This window comes from Palaemon carinicauda, chromosome 7, assembly GCF_036898095.1.
Source record: "Palaemon carinicauda isolate YSFRI2023 chromosome 7, ASM3689809v2, whole genome shotgun sequence".
Classification (NCBI taxonomy): domain Eukaryota; kingdom Metazoa; phylum Arthropoda; class Malacostraca; order Decapoda; family Palaemonidae; genus Palaemon; species Palaemon carinicauda.
The window spans coordinates 71707573-71717572 of record NC_090731.1 but is presented as its reverse complement, the minus strand read 5'-3'; the positions used below and the strand labels follow the sequence as shown (position 1 = coordinate 71717572).

The 10000-nt window shown below is 37.0% G+C and overlaps 1 protein-coding gene across 1 annotated transcript in view; it reads left to right on the top strand.

The window, feature by feature from the left end:
- Positions 1-10000, top strand: part of LOC137644365 (protein fem-1 homolog A-like) — a 17579-nt gene that overhangs the window by 5982 nt on the left and 1597 nt on the right. Inside the window, exons 2-5 of the mRNA XM_068377350.1 lie at positions 7528-7687; positions 8771-8875; positions 9290-9508; positions 9977-10000. The exon at positions 9977-10000 is cut by the window's right edge and continues 163 nt beyond it. Coding sequence (XP_068233451.1) covers positions 7528-7687; positions 8771-8875; positions 9290-9508; positions 9977-10000 — 508 coding nt within the window. The remainder of the gene's footprint in view (positions 1-7527; positions 7688-8770; positions 8876-9289; positions 9509-9976) is intronic.

Genomic DNA, 10000 nt, shown 5'->3' with positions numbered 1-10000 from the left:
CCTTGGACAGTTTTCTGCTGAAGAAGGCCATTGGGCGGGGCGAGCCTTTGACCACCTGCTCGAGTACTGCACCAATAGGGACGTCGCTGGCATCGGTGGAGAGAAGGAGAGGGGCGTGTGGGATAGGAAAAGTGAGAGCCGCAGCACTTGATAGGGTCTTCTTTGCATTGCAGAAGGCTGCTTCTTGAAGGGGACCCCACTTCAGGTCCTTTGGCTTGCCCTTGAGGGAGGCGTAGAGGGGAGCAAGAGTGGCGACAATGGCTGGCAGAAAACAGTGATAATAGTTGATCATGCCCAAGAATTCCTGCAGAGCTTTGACGGTCGAGGGCGCGGGGAAATTCTGAACGGCTGCTACCTTCTCAGGGAGGGGATGGACTCCTTCAGGAGTGATACGGTGCCCTAAGAACGACACTTCGTTGGTGCCAAAGGTACACTTGTCGTACCGGACTACAAGGCCGTTTTGTTGCAGGCGGTCAAGCACGATGCGCAGGTGACGGAGGTGTTCCTCTTTTGAGGAGGAGAACACAAGTATGTCGTCCACATAACATACACAGAAAGGGTGGTCCCCTAAGATGCCATCCATGAGACATTGTAACGTTGCCACAGCATTACGAAGGCCAAAACAAGAGTAATTGAAGGTGTATGTACCAAACAGAGTGGTGATGGCGGTTTTGGGGATGTCTTCTGGGTTCATAGGCACCTGATAATACCCCTTCAGGAGGTCAAGCGTAGAGAAAACCTTCGCTTTGTGCAGGTAGGAGGTCACATCGGCAATGTTTGGGAGGGGGTAGTGATCCGGTTCTGTTTGCATGTTCAGGCGCTTGTAATCCCCGCACAGACGGAGGGAGCCGTCTTTATTCAGAACGATGTGTAAGGGTGACGACCATGGGCTGGAGGCCTTTTGGCAAAGGCCCATTTTCTCCATTTCGGCGAACGTCTGTTTGGTGGCTGCCAATCGTTCCGGTGCCAGACGTCTGAATTTTGCGAAGACTGGGGGTCCCGCCGTCTTGATATGGTGATAAATACCGTGCTTGGCAGGAACCGTGGGCGTTTGGCAAAGTTCTGGACGGAAAACTTCCGGGTATGACGTGAGGAGGTGGGCGTAGGCATCCGTGGGTGCGCTGATGTGGAGAGCGAGGTTAGAGGGGGTGGGTTGAAGAGGTGTCGACAAGTACGAGTCTGCGTTGACCAATCGTCGGTGGGCGACATCGACCAGAAGGTGGAAATGAGAGAGGAAATCCGCACCGAGGACTGGCATTGTGACGTCAGCAATGAGACTCTTCCAATTGAATTTACCGTTTCCGAACGATAATGTGAGGTTCTCGTAACCGTAGGTGAGTATCGCAGATCCGTTGGCAGCTACTAAGCGGACGTCGGCAGATGTAGACAGACTACGTCGTGCCTTGAAGAGTTTCCTTGGCAAAAGAGAACGACAAGAACCCGTGTCTACCAAAAATCGCACGCCCGTTCCTGCATCCTGTAAAAAGAAAAGATTAGAAACATGGGAGGCCACCGCCACAAGCGATGGCCTACTTACACGTTTTTTGGCCATTGACAATCCTTGGCACATTTCTTCGCGGTTGCCCCGAATCTGAAGTGGTAGTAGCAAAACTGCGGCGGATGGGAGGTAGTAAGTGGCTGTAGAAGTCGTTCGTTGGGGCGCGAGCGATTGGTGGGTGGTGGGCGGCTTTGTCGCCGCTTCGGCACGTCACAGGGTAGGCGTGTATGTCCTACGGCATTCATGTCAGCTTCGGTTGACGTTGAATAGGCATCCTCGTCGTTAGGGGTGGAGGCGTTGATGGAGGTCTTGAAGTGGCTGTCCATAAGGGCGTCGGCTTTGGTCATCAAGTCCTTTATGGGTAAACTATCGACATCGGGTATGGCAGCGCGTACAGGTTCGGGTAAACGGTGTATCCAAAGGGCACGAAGTAGGTTCACCTCACGAGGAGAGCCGTCTGCGGCAGGTTGAAGGCGAGCGATACTGGTCATTTCCCTGAGGGAAAGCGAAGCCCTTTGGTCCCGCAACGGTTGTTGCGAGAGCTGAAAAAGCTTTTCTATACGGGCGGCTGGCGACGGCGAGTACTGCTGCAGAAGGTATAATTTGTGGGCGTCATACGCTATTGGGGTGTCTCCTTGTTCACAAAGCCAGTCGGATATTTCTGGGAAGGTGTTCTCGGGTATCGCTGCGAGAACATTATCCGCTTTGGTGGTTGAGCGAGTACCGTCCCTGATACGAAAGTGGATTTCTGCGCGCTGAAACCAAGCAAACGCCTCTCCGTTGGCGAATGGTGAAAGTTTCAATGGGGCAGCCGCAGCGCCAACTGCTGTAGTAGAGTCCGTCTCCGTCATAGTACCAACGATGGAGGGGCGAGGGAGGTGGGGGTGGAAGGCAGTGGGAGCGAGTCGACTTCCGGGGTCACCAATGTGACGAGCCGAGAGAGGGTTGTGAACTCAAAGGCAGGATGCAATCAACTGAGTTATATTGTTATAGAACACTCTCCTTTATATACAAAACCTCAAGGCAACAGGGCATAACAAGTTAACAAGACAGACAATGTTACAGAGGAAACAGCAGACATGAATTTTCATGTTCTGTTAGTGCGAGGGAAGAGCGAAGATACAGGCATAATAAATGCAAAAGGAATTATGTACAATTGTGAGACACACAGTTGGTACAATATATATATATATATATATATATATATATATATATATATATATATATATATATATATATATATATATATATATATATATATATATATATATATATATATATATGTGTGTGTGTGTGTGTGTGTGTGTTTGTGTGTGTGTATGTAAGCCTCTACGAAATAAAATTTGTGAGGATAGGTAGTTAAATAAAAAAAGAATACAAATTGATTAGAAAATGCGGAAACTCAGTAGTATAGGATAATCCTCATAAAGGTCCAGTATATTGCCATAGGAAACATTCGGACGCAGGGATTAGAAGGGGTAAATGGGAGCGGTAGGACTTTAACCTCTCCAGAGAAGGACATTTGGTAACGTGGAGACAACGCCCGGATAGCCATGAAGGAGTCGATAGGGTATAATAAAAAGTAGACACTGAGATTACTTAAGTGCCATATTTGGATGAGATCATGGGGGCAGAAGGTTTAGGCATGCTCTTCGCACTCCCCAAGTACACCAAACTTTCAGCTAGTCTCCACAAGGCACTGGAAGAGTTGGAAGACCCAGCTTACATGGCTGAGGACAATGAAGCATAAAGTAGGAGATGATGGATGGAGAAGTATTGATAACAGCGAAATCTAACTAAAGCCCTTTGCGTCAATGGGCCCAAGAGATGATGATGATGATGATAAAGAGCAATACGAATAAAGTAGAATCATTTCAGGAATTAAGAAATATTAAGGTAAATCAAGAAAACAATATCACCATTCTTGTGCCAGACAGTTTCAAAACATTGACGTATTGCGTAATAAATTCTGTGAAATGTAAGACCTATCCATACTGTGGGAGAAAGCGAGCAATATATTTGCATGTAATCATGAAAACGTCAGAGTATGGAAGCCGAAGCCGTCTCTCTCTCTCTCTCTCTCTCTCTCTCTCTCTCTCTCTCTCTCTCTCTCTCTCTCTCTCTCTCTCTCTCTCTCTCGAACTAATTTTAAGTAGGAAACAACTATTGCCATTCCTCAGGTATCGATTTATGCCAGCTATTCAACATCCTTTTTTTTTTTTTAATTTAGAACTAAGGTTCTGATAGACATCGGTGAATTTCCATCAATAATTCAATCCAGAATAATTTCTCACAATTGTCTGTGTCTTGGCATTTATTGCACGCAGAGAATGCTGGTGTTTAAACCCAAGAACACCTTGAGAAGAATATATATATATATATATATATATATATATATATATATATATATATATATATATATATATATATATATATATATATATACATATATATATATATATATATATATATATATATATATATATATATATATATATATATATATATATATATATATACCTTTATATACATATATATATATATATATATATATATATATATATATATATATATATATATATATATATATATATATATATATATATATATATATATATATATATAGATAAATATATAAATATATATATATATATATATATATATATATATATATATATATATATATATATATATATATATATATGTATATATATATATATATATATATATATATATATATATATATATATATATATATATATATATATGTATATGTAAACATATATATATATATATATATATATATATATATATATATATATATATAAATAAATTTCTACCTCATACCAGCGATCGAACGCTAGCCTCTTCTAATGAAAGGCCAGGTCGAAACCAACCATGCCACGAGAGGTCATAAAAGAAATCGGAACCTAACGCTACCCAGCAGTTCGAGGATTTACCTGGCGAGACATCAGTCTCTTACCAGCGAGTTTCACCCGATTTCCCAGCCCACTACGTGACACAATTGGTAGTAATTCATTCAAATTACCCCTAATGAATCAATATGGATAAATATCAACACAGCATCGTGTTCAAATAAAAAGTAAATTTCTACCTCATACTTGGGATCGAACGCTAGCCCCTTCTAGGTCAAAACCAACCATCCCACGAGAGGCCATAAATCCTCGAACTGCTGGGTAGCGTTAGGTTCCGATTTTTTTTATGGCCTCTCTTGGCATGGTTGGTTTCGACCTGGCCTTTAATTAGAAGGGGCTAGCGTTTGATCCCAAGTATGAGGTAGAATTTTTTTTCTATTTGAACACGATGTTGTGTTGATATTTATCCATATTGACTCATTAGGGGTAATTTGAATGAATTACTACCAATTGTGTCAAGTGGGGTTCCGGGAAATCGGGTAAAACTCGCTGGTAAGAGACTGATGTCTCGCCAGGTAAATCCTCGAACTGCTGGGTAGCGTTAGGTTCCGATTTCTTTTATATCCTCTCGTGGCATGGTTGGTTTCGACCTGGCCTTTCATAAGAAAGGGCTAGTGTTTGATCCCAGGTATGAAGTAGAAATTTTTTTCTATTTGAACACGATGTTGTGTTTATATTTATCCATATTGACTCATTACGGGTAATTTGAATGAATTACCCAATTGTGTCACGTGGTGGGCCGCGATATCGGGTAAAACTTGCTGCTAAGAGACTGATGTCTCGCCAGGTAAATCCTCGAACTGCTGGCTAGCGTTAGGTTCTGATTTCTTTTATGGCCTCTCGTGGCATGGTTGGTTTCTACCTGGCCTTTCATTAGAATGGGCTAGCGTTCGATCCCAAGAATGAGGTAGAAATTTATTTCTATCTGAACACGATATTGTGTTGATATTTATCCATATATATATATATATATATATATATATATATATATATATATATATATATATATATATATATATATTCATGCATATAATATATATATATATATATATATATATATATATATAAATATATATATATATATATATATATATATATATATATATATATATATATATATATATATATATATATATAAATATATATATATATATATATATATATATATATATATATATATATATATATATATATATATATATATATATATATATATATATATATATATATATATATATATGGATCTTGTCAAAATTAGGCAACCCAGGCATTACCTGGTTCATTATCCTTTGCATGTGAAAATTGGGTTCCTTTTTCTTGAGAAAGAAATTGTTGTGTTTGCCGATTGTTACACGATCTATATATATATATATATATATATATATATATATATATATATATATATATATATATATATATATATATATATAGATCAGAGAAGGTGGCTGTTTCATAATGTTATTTATGTACTTATTTGTAGCCCTGGAATATGTGATAATGACGATCACGAAACGTCGGGATTTATGATGAATATATTCCTAGAACTGCCTATTCCCCTGTACATTCTGATAAATTTATATATATACATATATAAATATATATATATATATATATATATATATATATATATATATATATATATATATATATATATATATATATATATATATATATATATATATATATATTTATATATTTATATATATATATATATATATATATATATATATATATATATATATATATATATATTTATATATATATATAAATATGCAAGTTTGAAAAATCAAATCAGATACTGAAATTGGGATATCAAATCGCCTAAAATTACTTATAAATATCAGACCATCTATCGGTTTAGTGAGATTGGTTACCGTGTGGATATGATTCATGGTATGACAATGAAAAAAATATATAATATATTTTGTAGATTTAAGAATAAATTCTTCAGAAGAATATAAGGAGTTAAATCGCAGGATAAGATTTGAAATGAAACTATAATAGATTACTCGTGTGCCCTATATGGATGAGATCATTTGTGGGGGGGTAGATGGAGATGATTTGGGCATAATCTTCGCACTCCCCAAAGAGAGACTAGTTCACCAAACATTGAACTAGGCTGCTCAAGACGGTAGAAGAGTTGTAAGACCTAGGCCTACATGGCTGAGGAATAAGAAGCGTGAAGTAGGAGAGGATGAATGGAGAAGTATCGATTTAAAAGCTCAAGACAGATGACTGGCGAAATCTAACCGAGGCCCTTTGCATCAATAGGTGTAGTAGGATATGATGATGATGATGATAAAAGAAGGAAAGAGTGTTAGAATACATGCATACCTGGAGTTATTCTTATTATTAATTGCTAAGCTACAACCCTAGTTCGAAAAGCAGGATGCTATATGCCAAGGGGCCCCAACAGGGAAAATAGCCCATTGAGGAAAGAAAGCAAGGAAAAATAGAATATTTTAAGAACAGTAACAACAGTAGAATAAATATTTCCTACATAAACAATAAAAAAATTCAACAAAACAAGAAGAAAAACAAATAGATAGTAGTGTGCCCGAGTGTACCCAAAAGCAAGATACATGCGGTTGAGGGTACATTAGATTTGAATACAACGGATGCTTAGAACAAAGGCAAATGTTATAAGGCATATTCACAGAGATATAATTGTAATGAATAATCAGGAAATTATATTCAAAAGAAACAGATGTTAGGTGCAAGACTAGAAGTGCAAGTCCTGATAATTTTCTTTTGTTTGAAGGATTCACGAATTTCATTATAGAATCAAATTAAAGAAGGTAGCCATACTTCAATGGTTAAATATATCATTACAATTCTTCTTCTTCTTCTTCTTCTTCTTCTTATTATTATTATTATTATTATTATTATTATTATTATTATTATTATTATCATTATTATTATTATTATTATTATTATTATTATTATCCTTATTATTATCATTATTATTATTAATTTTTGTTATTATTATTATTATTATTATTATTATTATTATTATTATTATTATTATTATTATTATTATTAATATTTTTTATGCCTTGGTTTCAATCTAATTAGTGTAACAAATAATTTCAGAGTATTCTAGGGAACAACAGGAGTCGAGCCTCTTTTTGCACTGAAAATTCCATGAATGAATGCCATGCACCTTTGGTTATGGCATCTACTTATGGGCACGTTAACTGTACCAGGTACCTCGTCGAAGTACTGAATGCAGATATAGAAGAGCATGGCATAGGTAAGAGATTTATATTTCTGTAAATGATAATAACTGCACTTTTATCATTTCTCTTTTTTAAGAACGTAGAGTTTTGTGCATTGCTGTTTCTCTCATTCAACGTGCAGCAAGTCATATTTTGATTTCTCTCCAAATTTATCAACATTCAGAAATCTGGGTAGTGCCATATCCTCTTGAGTTATTGAGTTATTGAGTCCTTTGACTGAACAAAATTTACTATATTGGACCCTTCTTTCTGGTTACGACTTATTTCATCTTTCCCTACACATACACACAATAGTCAGGCCTATTCTTTCCTCATACATATGCCAGCGTTGAAATTTTCAAACAATTCTTCTCTCAAGAGGTTAACTACTGCATTTGTTCAGTGGCTACTTTCCTCTTGGTAAGGGTAGAAGAGACTCTCTAGCTATGGTTAGCAGCTCTTCTAGTAGAAGGACACTCCAAAATTAAACTATTGTGTCTTGGGTAGCGCCATGGCCTCTGTACCATGGTCTTCCACTGTCTTGGGTTAGAGTTCTCTTGCTTGAGGGTACGCTCGGGCACACTATTTTATCTAATTTCTCTTCCTCTTATTTTGTTAAAACTTTTATAGTTTATATAGGAAATATCTATTTTCATGTTATAGTTCTTAATATATTTAATTTTTCCTTGTTTATTTTCCTTACTGTAATATTTTGCCTGTTGGGGCCCTGAGGGTAGACCCTGTCACGCTTTTCTATCTAACGTCTGTTCCTCTCATTTTGTTAAAGCTTTTATAGTTTATATGGGAAATAATTGTTTCAATATTACGGTTCTTAAAATATTTTATTTTTCCTTGTTTCTTTTACTCACTGGGCTATTTTCCCCGTTGGGGCCCCTAGGCCTATAGCATCCTGCTTTCCCAACTCGGGATGTAACTTAGTAATTAATAGTAATAATAATGGGGCTCAGTAAATTCAGAGGCAAAATACACACTTGGGCTGGAATAACTCTTTTTCCTTACAGTTTTCCTCCGTGGCAAGTATGTGGAAGGGGTGCGTCCATTATGGTGTGCAGTTAAAAGCGGAAACATAGTGCTTGTTAAATATCTCTTGTTCAAAGGGGCTCAAGTTAATATCATACACGAATTGTGCTCGACTCCGATTAATGCAGCATGTCAGCTGGGATACCCCGCCATTACCAAAGTTTTGGTAGAACATGGAGCAGGTGAGTTCCTTTACACTCTGGTCTTGAGAAGGTGAATGGACTGAAATGCAATTGTTTCCATTAATACTTAATTAGGCTTATTTCCAAGCTCTAAAAATATTTTTTTTTGTAATAACTTGAACAATTGTTAGTTTCCATGAGTTATCCTATGATTTGCCTATTTCTCATCCCATTTCAATCATCAAATTGGGTACAATTGGGAAACAGTCGAGTACAAAAGTTGGCCAGATTAAAACCTAGAGATGTCAAAGACAAAACTCTCTTCTACATGGCTTGCCCTAAAGGCAGATTATAATTCTCTAAATTTTTTTTTTTGTAATAACTTGATCAATGGTTAGTTTCCATTAGTTATCCCATGATTTGTCTATTTTTATCTCCATCATCCAATTTATGTAGATTTTTTTTTCTTTCCAGATATTGAAATTACTGATAGGTTAGGGGGTTTTTGTATGATGACTGCAGCTATTCATGGTCATATACAATTAGTGAGGTACCTCATAAGTATTGGAGCTGATGTGAACAAAAAGAATCATGAAGGAAAAACTACAGTGTACAAATGTGCAGAATTAGGACACCTTGAGTTAGTCCAAATGTTGATCGATAATCATGCCAATATGGACGCTGATAGTTCAGGTAAAAACCCAATGTTTAGTCACTGCTTGTAGGTTGGGAGTCATAGGGCTATCACTTAACAATAACAGACTCCCCGCATTGATGAGCTTGAATCATCTTTAACAAAAGGCTTATCTCATAGGCTATATATAATCTTTATGAATATTCCTAAAGTCATTTGCTCCATTATTTATAATATTTTTAATCCTTAAAAATCATAAAATATTCTATGTTTCGTTTAAAAGTATGATCATTCGAGTACCTGAAAGCATAACTATACATGCAAGTAAATAGCGCTATAGTCATAGCCAATCATGTTGTCTCCTGCATTAACAGCTTAAAATTTGTAAGAGGGATGTATTGTGACAGCTGCTAACGAATGAGGCATCATGGTTGGCTGAGACGTCATCAGGGAGTGGGGTTTATTTCGCTGCCCGGAATCTTTGCAGCGACTATACAATAATAATGAACCCACTGATTTCTTTCCAGGAATAACACCTTTACTTGCTGCAG